Here is a 25,356-nt window from a genome sequence, read left to right on the forward strand (position 1 = left end):
GCCAGGGCTATAGGCATAAAAGGAAATAAATGTATAAAAAATAGAAATAAACAAGTAAAACTACCTTTATTCACAGACATGATCTTCTACATAGAAAACCTGAAAGTATCTACAAAAAGCCTCTGAAACTAACAAGAGATGGTGGAATCACAGGATCCAAGGCCAGCATGTACAAATCAATTGCATTTTTGTGTGCTAGCAACAAACAGAGATTCCATTTAAAATACTGTTATTAGAGCATCAAAAATCTGAAATGCTTAGGGATAAACTTAACCAACTATGTGTTAAACACTGAAAACTACACAGTATTACTAGGAGAAATTAAACAACTAAGCAAATGGAAAGATACACTATTCACAGATTGAAAAAGAAAAAAAACCTAAACCTGGAAATGGAGAACCAGTAAGTATCAACTGCACACATCTCTAGTAAATGCCCCTAACTACATATTCTGCCCACACAGAAACATGAATAAAATAAAATTAAGGTTAATCAATTTTAATTTGTATTTACTATTTTGATACCATCTGTTTTATGTTTTAGTTGGATCCAACTTAAGTAATCATTATAATACTATATCTTCTTGCAACAGCAAATTGTTTAATAACAGCAATGCTGAATCAACAGACACCTAATTGGACCTGCTATAATAAGGAGGATGCAATAGGGTTCTAAGAACATTAAGTTTTAACAAGTCAATATGTAGATCCATTAAAATAGTCATTGTTCTTAAAGCATAAAGAGAAAGAAATGTTTGACAAGTAAATATTATAGCTAGAAAAATCCAAATAATAAATTAATGAATCTAAATGAAATAAAAGTCCCCAGGGCTGTTCCTTAACAACTGGTAGTTAAATAATTCTTTTTTATTTATATGTATTGATTCCAGAAAAAGGGGTGGGGGAGCATCAATTGGTTGCCTCCTGCACATACCTCAACAGGGAACAAACTCGCAGCCTAGGTATGTGCTCGGGCCAGGAATAGAACCTGCAGTCTTTTGGGGTACGGGACAATTCCAGTCAGCTGAGCCACACTGGCGAGGTGCTCGTAGATCACCTTTGTGATTCACTAAAAACAGATAACTACTAACTATACTAAAGTTGTCACACTATACAGACTGTTCTGTTTTGTTTTTTAAGGTGAAGAAATAATTCTTTTTCTCAGTTTTTCAGTTTTAATCTTTTCACACAATGGTGGTTAATATTATGCCTCTCAAATTTATTGAACAATTGGTGGAACCCTAATTCAAGACACATTCTATGGCATAAGGCACATCTAGATTACCTCCATATTTATATACCAAAAAACTATTATAAAAAGTTGAATCACTTTCACATGGTTAACTGGTAAATATGAAAGCTCTGTTTTAAGGAAAACAGAAAATTATAAGGAATTTACACTAAAACAAAGTACACTTCAAAATTTAAAAAATTTTATACCTCCATTTCATGAACTTAGCAACCATAACATTAAAGACATTTAAAATAGTTTTTGTTTTCATCACCATTGTTTTCTATCTCACTGTGCTGAGTTTCAAAAGTAACTCAAAACTAAAGGAATTAATACACCCTGAAGTTTTTTTGTTATTTTTGTTTTTAAAGCTTCACTAATCCTGAAGTCAGGACAGCAGAAGAGGGAAAACACTCTAAGATAGGAAGGTAACAGGAAGATTGTAAAACGGGCTATGGATTAGGACATCAAGTTTCTATATGAGCATCCAAATAAAGTTTCTAGCTATTTTCACTGAGATATATTTTATGTATATTTGAAGGCAGTGTCCTGCCTTCATTAGTATGGTTAATTACAGAAGGGAAAAAAAGTTAAACATTTTAAAAAGTATATACCATGTAAAAAAAGTTATTACCAAATATATCTTAAAAAATCTTATAAAGTATTCAATATATACCTTCTTCTGGAGTTGCTCCACAAATCCAATGGGATTTTTTAGTGCGTCTCTCTGGTGTCTGCTTAAACTTTCCAGGTCCTGGACTGCTTGAGAACGCTGAGCCTCAAGTACAGCGATCGTCTGTAATAGTCTCTGATAACTATAGAGACAAAGAAAAATACCTCACTAAAATTTTCTTGTAAAAACAATAAATAAAAACTGAGTTCAAGCCATAATCTACTATTAAGTCACACAGTCTTTTTAAAGTTACCTGAAAGAGTTTAGTAAAACATATTACTGGGAATAAATGAGGTCTTCCTGAGTTACGAAGTACCTAGTCAGAAAATATCAGTTAGAGAAAGCAAAGCCTTATTCACCCATTTTTTAATTCTTGAAGCTGAACAAGTATAGAATATAAGAAAGTATTTTGACTTTCCAACAATCAAAGTCATCAAGAAACTGCTAAATGAAAAAAATAGAAAATAAAAACCTAAGATTTTAGTACTACACGTGATCACCAAATTCAGCCCCTCTGTTGTACTCTACTGGAATAAGGAATCTGAGGTACATTTTCTTGCTAAGAATTACAGGGAACTGTCACATAATTCAACATGATCTTATGTATCAGGCTTTTCATTTGCTCTACTATACCTGTCGATTCCTAAATATTAAATATTTTTTTTAAAAAAATATTTACTTACTTCTGCAGAGAGAGGAAGAGAGGGAGAAAGAGAGGGAGAGAAAGATCAATGTGCAAGAGAAGCATCAATCAGAGAGAAGCATCCATCAGTCGCTTCTCGCACACTCCCAACAGGGGACCTGGCCCGCAACCCAGGCATAATCCTGATAGGGAATTGAACCAGCAAACTTTTGGTTCAAAGGCCAGCACTCAATCCACTGAGCCACACCAGACAGGGGAAGTATTAAATATTTTTAAAGATAGGCCTTAAATATATTTTTTACTCCCATTCCTATAAAAATCCATTTAGCACAGCTAACATAATTTTACCCACACAAATCTACTTAGTACCTGTCATTATTCGGAAATTTCAGTATGGTACATGCACACTAATTACCACCCTCCCCCAGGTCAAACTGTCTTGCCTCTCTGACTATAAGCTCTAACTTCACCTATAGCTACACACATGTCAACATGTTGACCCAAAAGCTCTGAATGCTCAAATTTATTTTGCAAAATTCATCAAGAAAGTCACTCCAAGTTCACTTCAAAATAAGTGATTAAGTCCTTAAAGTATTAATGAAGCATAATTTTTCTTTATGGCCTCAAATTTCATTCTGTTTCTCACTAGACTGTAAACTCCACAAAGGCAAACATAGCTGAAAAGTCCACTGTTTTGTTTATCCAGTGTGCACACATTTCCCAGGACAGAGATGTGCAATTAACATTTTTGAATGAACAAATAAAAGGACAGATGGTCTGTGCAATCAAAAAGTATCCTAAATCTTTCAGCCCTGGCTCATGTGGCTCAATAAATAGATTGGGTGCCGGCCTGTGAACCAAGGGGTCGCCAGTTTGATTCTCGGTCAGGGCGCATGCCTGGGTTGCGGGCCAGGTCCCCGATTGGGGGCGAGCCTTAGGCAACCATACATTGATGCTTCTCTCCCTATCTTTCTCCCTCCCTTCCCCTCTCTCTAAAAATAAATAAATAAATAAATAACAATTTTTTAAAGTATCCTAAATCTTTCAAGTTCAGAAGTCAGCAAACCAGCAGAAATTTCAAAGGTGTAACAGTGGAGTTTGAGGTTCATAAAAAACATAATTTCAACATGACATCAGAATGCTTTCTCAGCTTGTTCACAAATCCCCTGTTAACTAATCCTTGGAGAAATGTTTAATAATTAAGATTAAAAACTGCCAGCACTTGGCGTGGCTCAGTGAATTGAGAGCCAGCCTGTGAACCACCCATCCAAATCAGCCATTCGATTCCCAGTCAGGGCACATGCCTGGGTTGCAGGCAAGGTCCCAGGTGGGGCCTTGCAAGAAGCAACCACATATCGATGTTTACCTCTCTTTCCCCCCTCCTTCTCCTCTAAAACTAAATAAATAAATAAAAGTCTTAAAAACAAACAAACAAACAAACAAAAAAAAACTGCCAGCACTGAAGGATGAGACTCCTCTCAAGCTAGAGATACTTCCCTAAAAGTTAGAACTGAGCTGGAAAGCAAGGCTGTACTGTGTCACTCCTAGGTAAGTCACAGAGGTTAAGTCCAAGCCCACATTCACTCTGCCTCTCTTTGCTGTGAGGTGCATGGAGTGTACAAATGCTTCCTCTGTTGGCTGTTTCAACCAAGCAGGTTCACCCAGACTCAATCTTAGGACGACGACAGTGAGCTGAGCCCTAGAACCTTTCCTCTCCCTAATATTGTTAACAGCTATATTTCACTTCTAGAACTCCTACCTGCTAATTGAATAACCAAAGACTTGTCAGAGCGTCTCTATAATATGACTGATCCCTCTTTTAAACAAGAGTTACACACTTCATTATCATCAATATAAAAACGATTGTGACTGTATTACATTTCAGCAACTGCTGAAAGTACAGTAACCATCAATAAGGAATAAGAACAGAGTTATGGAAAAAGCAAGCAGAAGCTTGAAAAAAGTGCTACAGTCAGTTATTGATACTGGGAAGAAAGGCCTTTATCTGAAGCCAATAAATTTTAACTATTTTTACTGTATGTGAGTTATTCCACAAAATTCTGACTTTTAAAAATTCCAACAGAGATGACAAAGCATAACTTTTCAACCTCTCTTCTGCTTCTCTTTAATCAAAATAAAATGATTATCAGATTGAAAGGCCTAAGATAAACATTGGTAAAGATTTGAAGTCCAGAATAAGTGAGAAAACTAATAAAGCAATGAATTCAAGGCTTCTGGCCCAGTTAATTTGAATTATTTCCTAGAGTACTCAGAGACTTTACCAGTAAGATCACCACATACATCCCTATCCAGAAATGGAAGGAATCATTATAAACTTGGGTGACATCTAAAAAAGCAGTATGATAAACATAAATCTATTTTCAATCCCATCCACTCGTGCACTTTACCTACAATAAGCAAACTACTGGAAGCCGATCCAGGCATTAATCACAACAAGATTCATTTTTTCATCAATTCAATAATTATTTACGAAGAGAAGAAGATACTATCCTAAAAGCTTTAGTAATTATCATGGTAAATCAGGCAGAGAACTTAGACAAAACAGGGGAGCTACAATTACACGAGATGGGGAGAAAAGGAATTAGATGGGAGTGAATATGGAGAGTACATCATACTAGTCTGTCCACTTTTTGTATATATGAAATTCTCCACAATGAAATAAAAAGAAAACTCAAACATTAGTCCGTATTAATGGAGGGCGTGACCAGTGTACTCTTCCTGGGCTGGTAAGATCACAACTGCTACTGAATTCAGCTCTGTTTTAAGACAAATAGTTTCATGAACAGGCAAGTCAGATGAGAAATGATGTTGTTTGTATGGAAAATAATACAACTATAAATCATAATACAAGAATAAACTGTTTCACACACTCATAACTACATATAAACCTACTTTAGTCACACCTTATATTCTAGACATTGTTGTATTTTAACTGTAATAACTCAATTCTCACAGACTTATCAGCTAAAAAACCATTACCCTTATTTTACAGGAAACCAAGATTAAGGAACTTGCCAAAATCAGACCAGCCATTTACTGTGCAGATATGATGTGAGGAATGGTTAAAGACTCAGAATATTTAGCCAAGAAATGAAAACCTCCAGAAGAAAATTATTTCAATCTTTACTTAATATGCAGTTATGTGGAAAAGGAAATAAGACTTGTCTTATAGGACATAAAGGGTTAAAGCAGAATCAAATTGTGATAACTGGACAATATGAAAAAAAAGTATGTCTCAGTCAAAACCAATAAAAGTTGGCAGGATGGCATCCAATCATCCATAGATGTTTGTACAGATATTTAAAAGAAACCCAACTACTAAAAATCCTCAAACTCTTTAATTTCAGTATAACATGTTACTTTCACTTTTGATAATCATAGAACCAAGTAAGAGAATGAAATAATTTTTTTAAATGTATACACTTTTACATAGATGCAAGTATAGTTACATTAAGCTTACCTGTGGCAAAGAATTATTCCTTTTATCTTATTTCAAGTCTTTAAATGTAAAATAAGACAACTTCAGCTTTTATATTATAGAATTATATTTGGATAAAATATAAATACTCAAGTCTACATCTATTTTCACTACCTTTCATTATCCAAGTCCTCTTGAATTCTTTATTCACTTCTGTGAATATAAAAACATTTATATAAAAGAGTATATAAGTTAAAATCCTGATGTCTGGAAGAGAATACCAAGGAATTAGTAATCTAGAAGTTTAATTTTGTTGTCTAATATCTAGGCAGTATTATTACACACACTGTAAGGGGGGGTGAGAGGGAAAGATTTTATTTTTAACCAAACCAGAATCAAGGAATCAGCTCTCCATTTCTATTATAAAAACAACTCTTAAGGTTACATGGCATCTGTAATCTTAAAAGAAAAGTCAAGTAAACATTTTTAAAAATCCAGGATGAAGGACATTCTGCAAAAATAAAAAATAAACCAAAAAAAAAACCCCACAAAAAACTGGCCTGATTGTTCAAACAGCCATTAAATAATATCATTAAGGAAAACAACAACAACAACAAAACAAAAAAAAAACACAACTACTCTAGGTCAGATATCTACAACCTATAGCTTACCTGTTCTTATAAAGTTAATTGGAATATAGCCACACTCCTTTGTTTACATACTCTCTATGGCTGCTTTCAAGCCATAATGACTGAAGTACTTGCATAGTAGAGTTGATCCCCAAAGCCTAAAATATTACTATCTGGCCCTTTAATAAATGGAAAAACTTAAGACTGTGGATTATATCATTTTATTGTATCAATGCCAGACTGCTGGGGTGCAATAAGGTATTTAAGGTTATGCAGGAGAATGCCCTCGTTTTTAGGAGATACACACTAAAGTATAAGGGTGACAAGTCTACAACATACCTTTAAATGTCTCAGCAAAAAGAAGTTGCAAAGTATATGGGGTGAGAAGAAGAATGAGGGAACAGAAAGACACAAAACAAATATTACAAAAATGTTAAGCTGTTAACTGATCAATATAGCTGAAGGACATATAGATGCTTACCATAGTATTCTTTCAGCTTTTTTAAGTTTTATAACCTTCCTAAGTAAAAACTGAGTAATGAAGAAGTTATTCATTATGCTTTGCCAGTGGAAATGAGCAGCTTGATTATCCTACGAATACTGACCTTGATTAAATACACTGAAAAAAACAGAGGACGTATGGTGACATGAGAATAAATGTGTAAGTTTAACTCCACTGTAAGAAAAGGGAAGAAAAACTTACAATCAGATGAGTTAACCAAGGTTTTACCTATGTGCACATGTACACAAATGAACACCTGAAGGAAGGAAGGAAGAGAAAGAAGAGCAAGACATACATTAGATTTCATTTCCAACAGGACAAAACCTGTAGTGAATTGGTTCTAAAGAATAACAATCAGGCCACTCATTTGTTATAACAATTCCATCCTAACAATTTACCAGTGTAAAATAATTTAGGGGGGAAAATGCCTCAATCTAGTCATACCATCATTTTAATCAAGTGTGATATTCCTCTTTTCTGCAAAATACTAAGTTAATTGGGTATATACATGATTGAACAGAAATTATTTTTATGTGAGTAGCACATACATTTTAAAAATCTGGTGAAAAAGGAACTGTATAATTGATATTTTCTCTTTTTTCATGAAGGGTTTCAAACACTGAAACTACAGGATCTATAAATTCACTAATTCGCTGTAAATTCGTAATTCACAAATGATCACTCACTCTCTATGAAAATAAAGAAGCCATTAAAAGGTGACCAAAAAGCTTTTTGTGATATTCTATGTTAAGAGAAAAACTAGATGTCTTTCCAGGTATAAACCTCAACTCTATATTAAAATTAACTAAAAATGTTGAATTAAAATCAAGAAAAATACATGTACTTCTTTATTTTAAAAGCATGGAAGAATCAGTAATACACTACGTTTTTTTGTTAACAGGCCAAAATCTAAATGAAGGCATACATTGGAATAATCAAACAGAGCACAAAACTGCTTTGGGCTTGAGGACAGGTACTGAAACATACAACCTTGAGCTCAATTGCCTGTGTTTCACTTGGCCAGGGAACAGCAGGCAAAGCCGCCAAGGAAGGCAGTCTAACAGGAGATGCTCTTCCATTAAGCTGCAACCCCACCCCTCACTTCCATCCCATAGGAGAGCTGCTTTAGAACTGAGGGAAAAAAGCAGACAAAAATTGCAACCATAGAAAGCTGTAACCACAAGACAGTCCTTGTATTTATCTGCTGTCCTGTATCTTATTTCCTGGGTGGCCTAAAAGAACTAAAGCCGTGACTGTAGTTTAAAGGAGTGCTTAGGAACTAATACAAACACTGCCATCCCCTGCCAGGATACCCACAAAAGCAAATGCAATTTTCTCTGGAGAACATCTCCATTGTAGGTCTCAAAGATAACCAATAAATAATTTTCCAAAGAAAATGAAGAGCTCACATTTTAAAATTACCAAGCACACAAGAAAACAAGACACAGAGAATTAAGAATAAAACACAAGCTTGAAAAGAGCTCCAGGGAATAGGAAGCTACAAAAACTGAGCATATAGGAAACTACAAACACTGAGTATGTAGCTTTGAAAAGGAAGGAAATTCAAATTTGTAATACAATTAAAATGAAAAGCTAAATAGGAACAAATTTCCACTTCCTAAAAATGTGGACAGCAAATTCAGAACAAATCTTTCATTAAAGACAATCTGAAAAAAATATAAAAGCTCTTAAAAGCACCAGAGAACTAAGAAAATCATGAGGTATTACTAGGTCAAGATCCATGAGAAGATGGAAACAAGAAAGTTAAAACACTTTGGGGGCACTTTTGCCCTGGAGCAATTTACTTACCCAGAAGAAGCAGCTGAGATGCTGAGTAGTGCTTTTGATAGCTTGAAATAGTAGAAGATCAAAGTTGGAGTCTAGGGCTAACCAAGGGCAGAGGCCCCTGGAAACCCGCCTATGCTTTGGCCTGGGATGCTGAAGGGCTACACCCTAGGAATAATGTGAACAGGAAGTAAACAGCCCTCTCAGAGAGCGCTAGAACACCTCAGTTTGAAATTAACTAATAAAGTTGAAGATGCACATATGCAGACATCCCACATACAGGTATGTAACCTGAAGAAACCCTTGAATATACACAGCAACATCTAGCAGCCTTATTAATAGCCCAAACCCAGAAACAACCCAAATGTCCATACAAGCAAAATGGATAAACTGTGGTATGGGTACACAATGGAATACTGTGCAGCAGTGGAAACAAACTACATCTATTTGTATCAACACAGATGAATATCAAAACATACTATATCACAAAAGAGTACAAGCAGTCTTGTTCAAAAACTAAGCTATTATTTAGGGATATACACATAGGTGCTTTAACCTTTTAAAATAGCAATGAATAATGTTGAAAAAGTCAGATAGTAGTTTAATTATCTTTGAGGAGATGAAGCGGGTGTAACTGAGGAACTATTCACTAGGGACTTCTGGAATGTTGTTAATAATTGTTATTTCATAACCTGGATTGTAGTTACACAATTATAAGCTGTTTCATTTCATAACTATTCTATACCTGTATATAAATATTTCATTACTGTCACATGCACAAGATATTGCAAAATTTTTAAAAAAGGGACAGTTTTCGAGGAAGTACATGTTGTAGGGAGATCACTTCTACTCTTACAAGTTTATTTAGATCCACATAGGAGTCCAGGCTCAGGTCTCAGCTCTATCAGCAATTAATTGTGGGACCTTATTCAAGTCATTAAACCATGGGTCTTAGCTTCCTCCACTATGAAATGAGAATAGACTAGATAAGTGACTGTCAAAGCTTTTTTCAGAGTGAAACATTTCAGAATTGTAAGACACTTGTTCCATTTTGGTCATTCATTATTATACATTCTTCATGAGTTAAAAATAGAGTCACTTCTTACTGTATACATAAATATAGCGTTAAATCAGTTTTCTTCCTAAGAGTTGAGTTTATCAGCTCTGCCCATAGTGAGAAGTATTCCAAATAACTGCTCTCAAAAAAGAAAAGTATTTAAAAAGATCCAAGAGATTAAGTTTCTTCTACTTCAGAATGTCTACTCATGACACATTAAATAATGGCTTTTCTCTCACAGTGGTTACTTCCAAAAAGAAATTACCCGGAATACAATGGCTGGGGTTTATAAAGGGACTGGTTGTTCACTAGTTCATTGAATAGTATGCTTCCTGAAGGCAGGAATTTTTTAGATACACCTATCCCTCTAGGTTTTTAAAATGTATGTCTTGTTTAATTTATTATATTTTGCAGTCCTTGAGAGGAAAGCCATTTTTCTATTTCTTTTATACTGCCCCATAGCACGTTAAGGTTAAAGAGACATGAAGGTAAAACAAACAAAAGCACAAAAGAAGATATAAGCTGAATAGTTACTTGGGCTTTTCAATGGTTAAACAACTGTGTACAGAACACTGTTTTAATGGTATATGTGTTCTTTAGGTATGCTAAAGGTACATATGGCCTCAATCCTTTTTAAAACTTAAGACTTAAATGGACACATAAGAGGGAAAAACATACCAAATTCAGGGATGACATGAAACTGAGGATAGCAAATACTGTAGATAAAAAAAAAAAAAAAATCAGTATTAAAAATAACAAGCATGCTAGAATACCAAAGAAGATGAAATTTAATCACATAAACAAAAAACCTGGAACTGAACTACAAAACAACCAGACAAGTACAGGATGGCATGAACTCGCCTAAACAGGTACAAAAAATTGTGAACCTCCTGGCTGATCCTAAATTCAGTTAGGGGTTAAAGTGTAAAGTGGCTGCTCAAAAATATATAATATGAGCTTGAACTTGTATAAACACATTCAAACCATTACCAAGCATACTCACTGTACACAGCACTTCCTCAGCCATTCTGACAGATACAACTATAATTAACATGCAACCCTACCCTCAAGATCATTACAATTTAGGTAAGAGGGTGTGTGTATTTGTAGTTGCCTATTTAAATATTGACAAGAAAGCTTATAAAATTCCTAGTCCATTCCTAAAATTTACAAGAATTATAATGATTAAGATACTATAAGAGAAAACTACATATGTAAAATTTAGTTAACCATGATGAGTACATAGCATGTTATGAATACTGATCATTCAAAGGAGACCCAAGCAATATTTCCCGTAAGAAGTAAAAACCAAGTTAAACTCTGAAAAATATATGGTATTTCAAAAGGAAAGGCAAAAGAAAGTTAAGATAAACCAGGAAGAATAAACAGTGCAAGAAAAAGCACAGAGGCAGCTTAACTGCGATGCAAGTTGAAAAAGTTGTGATAATATGGAGAAAATAAAGCAAAAGGGCAAGTTGAGAACACTAACATCTTTAAATGATACTAACAAGGGCTGTAAATCTGATGAGACCAAGAGATATGGGTTCTAGTCTCATTTTGACAAGCCATGGTCAAGATCAAATCAGGCTTTCAGTTTCCTCGTCTACAAAACAGAGGTCTCAAAAATCACTTTTTAAAAAAAAGTCTAAACAGCTTAAAGAAATATAATGTAAAAATCACATTCCACTTCCAGAATCCACAGGAAGTACAGCTTGTACATCTGTAAATAAAAAAACAAAATTCTACAGATTATTCTGAAACATGTCCTGATAAAGAAGTACCCTAATGCAATAGGGAGCAACTTCAAGTTTTGAACAATGATGACATAGGAGACATTCGCATTTGGAAGGCTAATATGGCTGCAATGGGCAAAATAATTTAAGAGATGAAAACGGCAACATGTACCCAGAAGTTGTTAACCAGCTGGGGTCCTGAAAATAAGTTAAAGAGAACATATTAAAAATTGTCTTCAAGATAGTAGAGGCTGCTATATAGAAAAGGGAACAGTCATACATTCCAAGTTGCATCACTGAGCAGAAGTTTTAGGAAGGAATCTGAGGATTAAATACAAGGAAAGATTTTAAAACATAGCGTTTCCTGTCACTAGTTAAGTTCAAATACATACTGAATGACCACTGTCAAAGGATGGTGCAGAGGCGTTATATTAGATGGAATTTTGAACTAGACTTCCATCAAGGTCATTCCAAGACAGTTTCTAATGGTACTAGAAAAGAGCATTTAAAAATAAATTTCTTCAGTCTTAAAAGGCTATGTATGTTATGATTTCAACTATACAACGTTTTGTAAATGTAAAACTAGAGACAAGAAAGAGATCAGCAGTTTCCAGAATTTAGGGAAAGGACAGATTGGAGAATATATGATGCAAAGGGGATTTTTTTTAATACCAGTGAAATTATTCTGTATGATACTATAATGTTTGTTGCATGACATTAAACATTTATCAAACCCATGAAACTTTAAAGCATAAAGAATGAACTTTAATGTATGCAAATTTTTAAAAACCATTTAAAAGGTTAGGGGATCCTAGAAAGGAATGTGACACAAAGACTTAACCAGATTATAAATGTATGAAACAACTTTACCGAGAGGGGTAGAAGGAAAAGATTCTTAGATTACTGTGGAAATGAATGGCCTCTCTAAGAATAAAGGCCAAAGGAACTGCATATAAAGCAGTATTGCTAGCTGACATAGTAATTTCCCACGATAGCAGGAGTTAACAATTCTAATACTGCTATATATATATATAATAGAATTAAACAATTAAATAAATGGGTAGTGGATGTCCTGTTTTGCCAGTGCGAAGTGGGAATTTAAAGATAAGCAAAGAAAGGAGGCAAAAATGATCCATGTGCTAATACAATGGATTAGCAGTAGAACAAAAATAAAAATTCATGTTTAGCTTAGTAAAGATACAGATGATTACCATACAGAGATATTTACAGATCTGTATATATAAACAAATTAGTATTCACACATGTATTTTCTTGCTCTGTCAACTACGACAGCTAAATGAAAGCAGCAACACCCCTCAGCAGCAATGAGCATACAAAATACCCAAATACTGGTTTCTAAAACTGTTCTTGAATAAAGGGAACAAGAGTTTCTTGGAGAGAAAGCCGATTCTGAATGGGGGCAGGAAATAAACAAGACGAGCCTGTAACATTTTGAAGTGTCAGAAAGTACGAACTTGCTCAAAAGCGAACATGCATTAACAAAAACACATCATCTTGATGGGACACAGGAGCCAACCGAAAAGTTTCCAATGGCCACACCTGGAACAATCTAAGCAACAAAATAAAGCATAACTAAATTATAATCGAAGGTATAAAAATAATTATGAGTCCATACTGCTATAGATAACTGAATGAAGAACAAAAAGAAAAAAAATCTCGCACACAGAACTCCAAATAATTTATGTAGATACTCTGCCCTCAAGAAGGGAGACCATAATTCCCTGTTCCTAAGTATGGACTGTGCATATTGACTTCTTTCCAAAGAATACATGATGGACAGAGGGAGTACAAGAGAGTTAATAAATTGCTTAATTAGTGGATCCTAGGGTAGATCTAGGGTTCAACGGTGGGAGTTAATTCCTAAGATTAGAAGTGACAAAGCTATTATGGTAAATGTCCATGTAATTTAACCTGACTCTTATTTTTCTCTTACAAATTAGAGGTACAGCAAAAATTCTTTGTTTACTATTATGATCTACTAAAGAGATGTATTCTAACACTTTACAACTCATGTGCTGATAATGGTTTCAGAGTCTGTTTTTATCTTTCTCAATATATTAAGTATAAAAACCTAGACCAGAGAAGATGAGTGATATTCAAGATTTCAAAGTTAGAGGCAGACTTATGACTTGTTCCATGTGTCCTGACTCTCAGGTCGGGTATTTTCTAACCTTGATTCCTTATAAAAGTTTTAAATTATTACTATTGTTTTTGCATATCAGTTTTGAGGATATGTTAGTAAAATTTCATTACCCCAGTGAAAAAAACTGTAAAACTTCTCGTTTTTTTAATGGACTTTATTTTTAGTAGTTTTAGTGTATAGAATTAATAAGTCCAGAGAATTTCCATGTACCCTGTACGCAGTTTCCTCTATTAACATCTTACATTTATATGTTATAATTAAACTGCTATATTGTTATTAACTATATTTGCCCTAATATGTAATATAATTAAGTCCACACTTTACTCACTTTTTTAGTTTGAACTCAAGAGTCCTTTTTCTGTTCTGGAATCTCATCTAAGATACCACGTTTCATTTAGCTTTTAGGTCTTAGGCTTCTCTTGGCTTTGGCAGTTTCTCAAGACTTTCCTTGTTGATGACCTGTGTAGTTTTGAGGGGTACTGGTCAGGTGTTATATATAGATTTCTCTCTATTGGAATTTGATGTCTTCCTCATGATTAGATTGGAGTTTTGAGTTTTGGGGAGGAAGATCACACAACTACAGTGCCATTTTATCACATCATAAGAAGGTCATATACTATTAATATGATTTATTGCCGTCGATATTTACGTTGATCGCCTGGCTGAAGTGCTATTTGTCAGGTTTCTCCACTGTAAAGTTAATCCTTTGAGTGCCAACACCGCTGTGAGCAACACTGACAAATTTTCCCAAAAGTGCCAGCGTTGCTCCCAGCGAGTCTTTTTTCGATGGTTATAAATGTAAATAACAATGGAATAATTCATATTTTGTTTTGTTCTTTTTTTGTACCTCAGGTTATATATTGATATAACTTTTCCTCATGTTGATCAAGATTTCAAATTTTTACGCATGTTCAAACAGACATATTATAATTTTTACTTACATTTTAAACGGTCCTTTTAATTTCATTTACCTTTGCAATAATTGTCGAAACTCTATGCAGTGTGCACGATAAGGAAGCTTTTGCTAATGCACATTTTCATTGCTTCATGGTATAGTGTCAGCATTTTTTCCAGTGTCTCAGCAGAGTAGGTTTATTGCTCTCGCAACAGAGTCCTTGAGACATTTGACCACCTCAAATGGAGAGATAGGAACCTGAATATGGATATGATGAAGAGTGGGGGACCTTATACCATCTTACAATGAGTCAGTCTTTCCAATGAGAGAACATTGTTTACTGAGGAAATGGAAATTGCTGAGTCTTAGGTCCATTTCACCAGCAAAGGAATCACAGAGCATCCCTGAAACATCTGATCCCCTCATCTGGAGAGATAAGGACCAAATATCCTCTGACAATGAGTGGGCCTTTTGGAATGAGAGGAATGTTGTTTACTGCAAAAATGAGAAGTGCTGCATTGGTTCTCAGGATATCCCTCTAGCAGATTGTAAACACAACAAAGGTTAGTCTCTCTCTGCGTTGGAGCAGATTTGGATGTCACCACTGCCCCACTGCCCCACGGTGTTTGTGGTAAATGCACACTTTCTTCTGCTTTGAATAAAAAGTATCAAAAGTTGGTATCCTCTGGGTGAAGTGATATTTTTATCATACTAGAATGGATCATTCTTTTGTGCTGCAAGAGCAAGATTACTTTGAGAGTCGCAGATGAAGAAAAGGATTCAGCTGAACTTGAGCCAGGGAGTGATCTTATACGATTCTTACAGCCAGTATTCATTCGTTTTGTGCCTGTGCTTTTTTATATTGGAAAGAAATTTATAGAAAAACTGAAAATAAGTGCCCTAATGAAGAGAAAGGAAACCTGGCATGAAGAAGAAATTTCTAAATTGATCAGCGATGAATCGAGTGACACCGATTTTGTAATGTGATCTTGAAAGCAATGCATCTGAAGATGAAATAAGTGAAGATAAAATGGAACCATCTTCTTCTTAAAGTGATGCTAGTGAAAGCTGTTGGGTTGAGAGGGATGCAGATGGACAGGACACAACACAACTTCAACATCAGTTTGCAGAGCCTCCAGGCTTGATGCATGTCCCACCAACTGATTTTAAGCCAATTGTTTATTTTCATCTCTTCTTCACTGAAGTGCTGCTGAAGCTGATGGTCACCAGAACCAACCGATATGCATAGCAGTACCTTCAGTCACACAAACTTATCCCCTAATTCTAGAGTGGGTTCTTGGAAACCAACGACAGTTGCAGAAATAAAAGTTTTACAGCTTGTATACTGAACGTGGGCATAATTACTAAACCAAGCATGTCAAAAAAGAAATCTTTGTCAACTCCTTCGTTCTGGCACATGTTCTCTCGTAACTGATTTCAGTTATTGCTGAGGTTTTTTTCATCTTGTAGACAATTCCAAAATCCCCACTCTTGATGACCCATGTGCTAACGCTAAATTTCAACCAATAGTTGATCACGCCAATCGTATCTTTCAGCATTACTATACTCCCCAACAACAATTGCGCATTGATGAGAATTTGATTGGTACCAAAAGTCACAGCAGATTATTGCAGTACTTGCCAAATAAACACCATCATTGCTGGGGAGTAAAATTTTGGATGATGTGTGATGCAGTCTCAAATTACTATCTTGTATTCTATGCTTACCTTGGAGCAAAAAGTAATACTGTACACACAAAGATGATCTGAAAAAACATGGTTTGGCCTATACTGTAGTAACTAAACTGTTTACCACAGGAAATTATACAAATAAAGGTTACCACATCTTTTGCAACAATTTTTTTAGTTCGATTCCCCTAGCTAGGTACCTCTACTCAGTAGGGACATACATTACAGGAACACTTCATAGGAATCGAAAATTTCTCCCTCACCAGATTCTACAAAAGTTCAATGTGGGAGAGGTAAGATTTTTTAGAAATGCCTTCCTGTTACTTTGTGGGAAAAGACATCTCAAAGAAAGCAGGTATTGCTCCTTAGCTCTTATTCAGATCCAACAGTGTCGAACATAGCATCAAAAGAAACATGACACCAATTTCCAAGCCAGATATTATATTGGGATACATGGGAGGCACAGACACATCTGATATGATGCTTTACGTGTATTTGGATGAAAGAACATTAAAGTATTGGAAGAAGGTTGTATTCAATGTATTATCAAGAATGCTGCTGAATCATACATTCTTTATAAGGAACATTTTTTAGGTAGGAACAAACCAATGTCTTGATTGAACTTCAACACCTCCATAATAGAAGAGATTGCCAGAGAATGGCATGAGGTTAGAAATACTGTTAATAAATCCAGCAATGAAGAAAATTCACCAGGTCCTTGTCACGTATATGGTGTTAAAAGATGTTTCCAGAAAGAAAGCTAAGATTGTGTAAGGAATGCTCAACAGCGGAAAGAAAAATCAGACCAAGAACAGCATGTGTGAGATGTGACAAAGGGCTGCACCCAAGATGAGTCAATAGCCACAAATATTAATATATAAACATTTTACTATTATTGTATTGTTTTTGCTTTTCATTTTTGTTTATAAACTGTTTTTCACTGTTGATATCTATTGATATATGTCTCTAGTGTGAATGCCGTTGTGTTCATTTTTTTTGTATGTTATGAAGGGTTTTTTTTTCAAAAATTAATGCAATATTTGCCATACTTCTTGCTTGTTATCCATGTTGCTATGTGTTTTTCAAATTATAATCATAGGTTTTATATTATGCTATATATTATACTTCAAAAGTCATACTGAAGAATTTTTTTCCTAAATTGATATAATAAAATAATTATAATGCAATAAATTTTTTGCTCAATTGTGTCAAAGAACACTACTTACAAAAGAAGAGCATATTTACTATATGTTGTGAAATTTTCAGCAAATTATTATTCATAACAATGTTTTAATAGACATTTTTCATAAACTCTGCATTTCTCAGGAAAATAGCCTGGCATTTCTCACACGAATTTTAGCAATTATGCATGGCACTCAAAGGGTTAAATCCACATTTCCTTCAAACAATGGGTTTCCCCTCTGCCCTGCCCCCCCAATTTCTTGTGGTAATAAATAAACCTTAACAGATGACCTTCCAACTTCTTCCTAGTATCTTTTTTTCTAAATCTATTTACAGAATTCTTGAGTATCCCCTCTTAAATTAGAAAACTGAATGCAACTGTATTGTGGTCAATATTATAAAAGTTGCACAATCATCTAGAAAAAATCCTGACTACCAGTCAGATCAAGAGTCACATACTTTCTCTACTCCAGTTTTAGATTACTCATTCTAAGAAAACAATCCACTGCATCTAAAAAGTATAGCTTCTATTCTAGAATTGCAAATACATAAAAGTTTCATATAATAGAAACAGCTAGTAATTTCTAATTACAAACTAATACTTTTAACAGGCAACACACCTCAATATACGCAAATACTTATTTGTTAGACTATCTGTATACAATCATTTCACAGTAATTTCAAAGGCATAGGACATGTCTTATAATTTTTTAATTACTTCTAACAGCTACTCAAAAATCTAAGTTTATATAGAAAAAGCTGAGAATGTCTTCTATTGAAAATCTTTAAATAGGACACACAAATAAACAGGGACACACATTTTTTTGCAAGTTCGGCACTTCAATAAAGCCAACCCCAACAAAATTCTTACCATTCTGTATGCATTCTAAAGCCTAAAGGCAAAACTATAGATTGTAAAAATATACTTGAAACTATATCAAACATACTGATCATATTAAACTTGCACATTTATAATACAGTAACTTGCTTTCATTAGGGTCTGGTATTAACAACTGAGCTTACATTTTATTTGGCCATGTATAAACATTATTTTACCATCAGGTCATATATTCAGACAACCATCCCTGATCATGAAATACACCCTTCTATCCCCCCCGCCCCATTACTTCTCCCCAGTTCTTGAGTTTAGTGAACTATGTGAATGAGTATGTAGTTTATTCATTTTTTCTTTTAAAATTCTAAAATCTAGACTTTTTAAAGTAATAAAAGGAAGTCATCACTAATACTAATTCATTAAATTCATAGTCTTAAAAGTCAAACTAACTGGTATAAAATATTTCTACTATGAAAAGCATGTTAAATTTTTCTCTGAAATTGTCACAGTAGGACGAGGCTTCCCATTTCTCCAGTGATACATTAACCAACAAAATATATATGGTTCCCGCAAAGACCTTGAGGTCTATTGTATGTAGTTACACATGACTATAATTTGCTATGATAGAGCACATAAGGACCAATTAATCAGTCTTGGGATAACAGGGAAGATTTATCAGAGAATATGATGTTAAATTGAGACAGCCTTCACCCTATGCAGAAAGAGGAAGGAAAGATAACCAGGGAAACAGGGGCAAGGGTGGACGAGAGCAGGCATATGAGAAAATCTAGAGTAGAACAACATAATAATCAAGGAACTAAAAAGGTTTTACTCTGTTCAGAATATAGTGAGCCCTGGCCAGGTGGCTTAGTTGGTGGGTGCGTCATTCCATACACCAAAAAGTTTCTGATTCATTCCCCGGTAAGGGCACATACCTACTAGGTTGCAGGTTCGATCCCCAGTTGGGTTGCATACAGGAAGCAACTGATCGATGTTTCTCACATCGATTTGTCTCTCTCCCTTCCTCTTTTTAAAATCAATAAAACTTATTCTCTGGTGAGGATTAAAAAAGAAAAGAATAGACTGAGCGGCAAACAGTAAAAGAAAATATATGTTTAAACATTATGCAATAATTCACTTCAAGTAGATTTTATTCCAAGGACATTTACTCCACCTATGGTATAGGAGTCCAATGAGGAAGCAGTATGTGAGTACCACAGAAAGCAATTCAGGAAGAATTTCCAGTAATCCAGAAAAGAGCCATTAGTGACCTAAATTTAAGAAAGTTGCATGAGAATAAAGAAATAAAGCTGAAGCAGTAACACTGGTGGGAGAGTAGGGAGTAGTGCAAAAGTAATACTTGTACATTTCTAGACCAGGTAAGTAAAAGACACTATCAATTAAGTAGAAAGATCGTGTTGAATATAGGGTGTGTGTGAAGGAAGTTCAATTTTAGACATGTTCCACTGAGTTTACTGTGAGGCATGTAAATGGAGATATCTTGGTGACTGGCCTAAAGCTCAAGATTAATCTGACTGGAGATACGCATTTGAAAATCAGTCAGTGTATAAATGGTAATTTAAGCTACAGCAGTGAGAACACCCAGATAGAGCATGCAAAATAAACAGAAAGGCAGTAACTGAGCAGTGCCAAAAGTTAAGGGAAGTGCAGAGAAAGAGAATTCAAACTAGAATTACAGAAATGAAATCACGTCAACTTTTCTTTATAGATGAAAAAACTGACAACCACAAAATTTAGGTATTTCCCCAGAACCATACTGCCAGCTAAAAATGGTAATGGAAGAGTGCTGAAGCATTCCTCAAATCTAGTTCAACCTTTGTAAATAATTTACAAGTAAAAAAATTTTAAAAACTGAGACTCTATATTTACATGCAATAGCATTTTAAAAACAAAAACATGATGATTAGTGACTTAAAAAAACTAATTTTGACATAAAATATTACGTTTCACTTAACTCTTCATATACATGTTTTGAAATGTTTATTAAGAACATACTTTAGGTTTGATATAATCTTTTTCGATCTCATTTCTTAGCCTCAATGGCAATCAACTATTTTTCTGATTAATTAATTCGTTTCTTTGTTTATTTATTTATTTTTAGAAAGAGGGGGAAGGAGAAAGTGAGGGAGAGAAACATCACTGTGTGGTTGCTTCTCACTTGCGCCCCCAACTGGGGACCTGACGTGCAACCTAGTCATGCGCCCTGACTGGGAATCGAACCAGTGACACTTGGCTCGCAGGCCAAGGCTCAATCCACTGAGCCACAGCAGCCAGGGCGCAATCAACTATTAACATGACCCTTTCTCTCCAACTAAAAGTTTAAACATAAAAAAATTATCTTATGCTTTTATATTCTCAGAGTTGTTAGCTAAAATATAACAAAACTATTTTAAAATAAGAGGGAAGGAAAATGTAGGATAAGTAAAAAGTAGCCAAAAAATGTTGAATAAAAGTTTTCCAACTTAAAACAAATGGTAAAAAGTTACAGTATGAGGGGAGATCAATTTCTGCAAAATATTCTACATTTAATTTTACTTAAAAAGAAATTTGCAAGAAACTGGATTGAATTGATTTTTTTTTTAAGTATAGTTACCATGACTTTCTAAAAATACAAGTAAAAATATAAATATGGTCCAGCAAAAAACCTGAAAAGCCTAAGAAAAAGAAACTGAAACCCAGATGCATTATTCCTTAATCTCTTATGGTTAATATTTCAAACCTAGTAAACACTATTTTATATCTTCTTGTGTCTCACCCTCTTTTACCTGTCCTCATAAATTGCATCTGAACCAGTGACTCAATGTTTACTTCTGCTTCAACCAAATAAACACCTAATCAACACAACTAAAACAATGTCAAGTCTCTTTACCTAAATTTTTTAAGGCCAATTGTTATTAGTCTAATTTCTCTGACTTCAGCTTCTTAGGGCAAAAAATTGTTTAAACTAATTTTTAAGGTATAAATAAAATTGAGCCCTCATTGTCACAGGAATGTCAACAGAAAATAATTTCCAGGGCTTCCAGTCAAGATGGCGAAGTAGATAAATGCAGTACTCCCATCCTCCCTAAACCATATCAAAATTACAAGTAAACCACAAAACATCCATCATCTGGAGTTGCCTAAAATCTACTTGAACAGAAGCTGTATAAGTATTGATATAAAGAAACCACATGAACAGTAGTCCTATAACTGACAGTGAACTTAGGGGAAGAGTAGATAAACTTGGTGAGAACTTCAACAGCATAAAAAGGACGTGGAAACCATTAAAAAAAAAAAAAAAATTCCAGTCAGAAATGAAGAATGCATTACAGGAAATCAACAGTAATGTAGATGAAGCAGAGAATCAAATCAGCAATTTGGAATATAAAAAAGAAAAATACACCCAATCAGAAAACTAAAAAGAAAAAAAATCCAAAAATAAAATGAAGGAGTCTCTGGGACAACTTCAAGTGTATCAACATTTGCATCATGGGGATGCCAGAAGGAAAAGAGAGGAAGCAAGAAATTGAAAAGCCACGTGAAAAATGACAGAAAACTTCTTTAACCTTGTGAAGGAGACAGACATAGAAGTGTCAGAAATGAGTCCAAAATAAGATGAATTCAAAGAGGCCATCACCAAAACACATCACAAATAAAATGCAAACGGTAAAGACAAAGAAAGAATCTTAGAAGCAGCAAGAGAAAAGCAGTTAAGTTACCTGCCATAAGACTGTCAGCTGATTTCTCAACAGAAACTTGGCAGGCCAGAAGGGATTAGCAAGAAATATTCAGTGACGTAAAGCCAAGACCTACAATGAAGATCACTTTACCTAGCAAAGCTATAATTTAGAATTGAAGGATAAAAAGCTTCCCAGACAAGAAAAAAATAAGAGTTCATTACCACCAAACCAGTATTACAGGAAATGTTAAAGGGTCTTCTTCAAGAAGGAAAAAAAAGGATAAAAAAATTGAATAATAAAATGGTAATAAATACATATATATCAATAATTACCTTAAATGCAAATGGATTAAGTGCTCCAATGAAAAGACATATAATGACTGAAAGGATAACAAAACAAGAGCTTTACATGTCTACATGAGACTCATTTTAGATAGACACACACAGACTAAAAACAAGGAATGGTAAGAGATGTTCATGAAAATAAAAACAAACAGAAAAGGCTGGGGTAGCAATGCTTATACTGGCCAAAATACTTATTTAAAGCAAAGGCTATCACAGAGACAAAGAACAAAGCTATTCTACCTCTGCGTATTTACCTGAAGATACCCAAAAACTCTAAATCGCAAAGACACGCATCCTTATGTTCACTGCAGCATTATTTACAAAAACCAAGATATGAAAGCAACCTAAGTGTCCATCAATAGATGAATGGATGAAGACGTGGTGTATATCGTTGGCAGCTGTCCGTCTCGAGAGACGATGGTGTAGCTTCTTAAGAGTCTATCTGCACCGCCGAGAATGGCTGTGCAGTCCGACTTGGGAGTGACACGGTATCTGTCTCCTCCCGTGTTGAATCGACATCTTGCGATGACGCTGGAGTATCCTCTCCAGTGAAGCTGAAGCTACAGAGCCTGGGCAGGGTGATATGGAGGGTCTGCTGTTGCCCATGCAGCAGACACCCCCTCTCTTCGCAGCTGAAGGGTCCAAGGGAAAGACGGAGTCAATACAGCTTGGCTTCAGGTGCGCCGCAGGAGTTGCCGGTGTTGACTACAACGTCGAACTGCCTTAGGGACTCCGGCTCCGGATTTTCTGTCGGGGTTTACTCCCTTAGCCTTTCCCCTGAAGAGGTATGCCGCAAGGCAGCGGAGGTTTTTTGGAGTCAGAGTTTTCCTTCTCTGATGTTGTATATATACAACAGAATATGACTCAGTCATAAAAAAGTGCAATCTTGCCATCTGCAACAACATGGATGGACTTAGAGGGCATTGTGCTGAGTGAAATAAGTCAGACATTAAAAGATAAATGCCATATAATATGACTTATATGTGGAAGCTAAAGAACAAAATGAATGAATAAGAGAACAGACAGAGACTCTTAGATATAGAGAACATTTTGATGGTTGCCAGATGCGAGGGCAGTTAGGAAGATGGGTGAAAAAGGTAAACATATTTAGAAGTACAAATTGGTAGTTACAGAATAGTCATGGGGATGTAAAGTACAACATTAGGAAAATAATGAATAATACTGTAATAATTTTATGTATGATATCAGATAGGTCCCAGATTTATCAGAGTAAACACTTTGTAAGTTATATAAATATCTAATCTCTGGGTTGTATACCTGAAACTAATATAATATTGTATATCAACTCTAACTGAAAAATAAAAATTAGCTCTAAAAAATTAAAAAGAAAAAAATAATTTCCATATTGTCAACCAGCAGACTGGAGATGAGGGTCACAAAGAAAACACACTTAATACATACTAAAATCAAATCAGAGACTTTTGCTTCCATTCATGATAGAATAATTAACACCAAATACCCTCCTGTCATACACAACCAGAAAAGTGGAGAATATATAGAAACGATTATTATTAGACATTTGGACAACAGGCACCGCAAGACTATGATCTGTGAAAGAGGGCAAACAAGTGAGGTAAGCCCTATGATCACACTTTCTTTCTATATGGAGGTCCTGTCTGTACTACGGGACAGATCTTGATGAGAAGAGACAGAAAATAGTTTGGGGAAGCTGATGTAGCTGGCACTTGAGGGACAGAGCACCAAAAAGAAAGAAGCAAAACAGAAAAAGGCAGAAAACACAGAAATCTACATAGAAGTCTCCTTGAGCCTTTGGCTGAATATAAAGCTTCATATGAAAAACCAAGCAAAGAAAACTATCAAGGAGCTATACATGGAACAACTACCAGTGTTCTTAGGAGGTTGAGAGTCATTCAGGCTTCAACTAGGCAGAGTAAAGACCTTTTTAAATGAGACACCAGAAAAGCCATGATATAGAAGTAAATTAAACCTAGAATACAGGCTATTTTGGACTTCCCCATAACATAGATAAAAGCAAAAGCCTTAAGAGGATCAAGCTCATTATCACGTCAATTAACTGCCTTTCAGAACAAATTTCAGCACTTTTTAAAGAGAACAAAATCCAGACCTCAACAACATATTTAGTATTTCCCATATAAATATTACTAGACATGTGAAAATTAAATCAATACTATAGAGAATTCTGCCTACTGATAGAGCCCACTTCACAAATTTTCCTATGTTAAAATCCGAGATTAGAGAGACAAGTAGAAGCAGCTTTCCATAATAATGTGAATAAAACAGGTAAAAAGATGCAAAGGAGGGGGGAGGAGAGGTATAAAAGTCACAAGACAGATCTTCGCATCAATTACTATATATAGTCCTATCTTATGATATGAATCATCACTGAAATAAAGTTTCTGAGGCTAAAGCTTCCATTAAGTTTCAAATAAATGGTAATTGTTTTAGATGAGTTTTATTGCTAATGTGTATTTATTGCCATATATAAAGAAAAAATTATTTAGATATACAGTACATTACAAAAGACAGAGCCTCCAAACCCAAAAGCAAGCAAATGAAAAAAAACCACTCAATCAAAACAAACATTCCAGCTCTTTCTTCTCAACAAGGGGAGGGAGCGGAGCAGCCTCCCCAGCAGACACATTGATGCAGATCTTTGTGAAGGCTCCGACTGGCAAGACCACCACCCTTCAGGTTAAGACCAGTTACAACATAAAGAATGTCAAAGCCAAAACCCAAGACAAGGAGAGCAACCTGCCTGACCAACAGCATCTAATTTTTGCAAGCCAACAGCTGGAGGATGGCCGCACTCTCTCAGACTACACCATTCAGAAAGGGTCCACCCTGCACTGGGAGATTCCTCTGCAGGATAGCATC

General features: G+C 35.0%; 1 protein-coding gene across 3 annotated transcripts in view; it reads right to left on the reverse strand.

The window, feature by feature from the left end:
* Positions 1-25,356, reverse strand: part of ZZZ3 (zinc finger ZZ-type containing 3) — a 67,207-nt gene that overhangs the window by 26,737 nt on the left and 15,114 nt on the right. For all 3 annotated transcript variants that reach the window (XM_090269639.1, XM_090269637.1, XM_090269638.1), the window contains one exon: positions 1,907-2,045. In XM_090269639.1, coding sequence (XP_090125765.1) covers positions 1,907-2,045 — 139 coding nt within the window. The remainder of the gene's footprint in view (positions 1-1,906; positions 2,046-25,356) is intronic.

Source organism: Furipterus horrens, unplaced genomic scaffold (genome assembly GCF_987537825.1).
Source record: "Furipterus horrens unplaced genomic scaffold, mFurHor1.1.pri manual_scaffold_3, whole genome shotgun sequence".
In the NCBI taxonomy this organism is placed as follows: Eukaryota; Metazoa; Chordata; class Mammalia; order Chiroptera; family Furipteridae; genus Furipterus; species Furipterus horrens.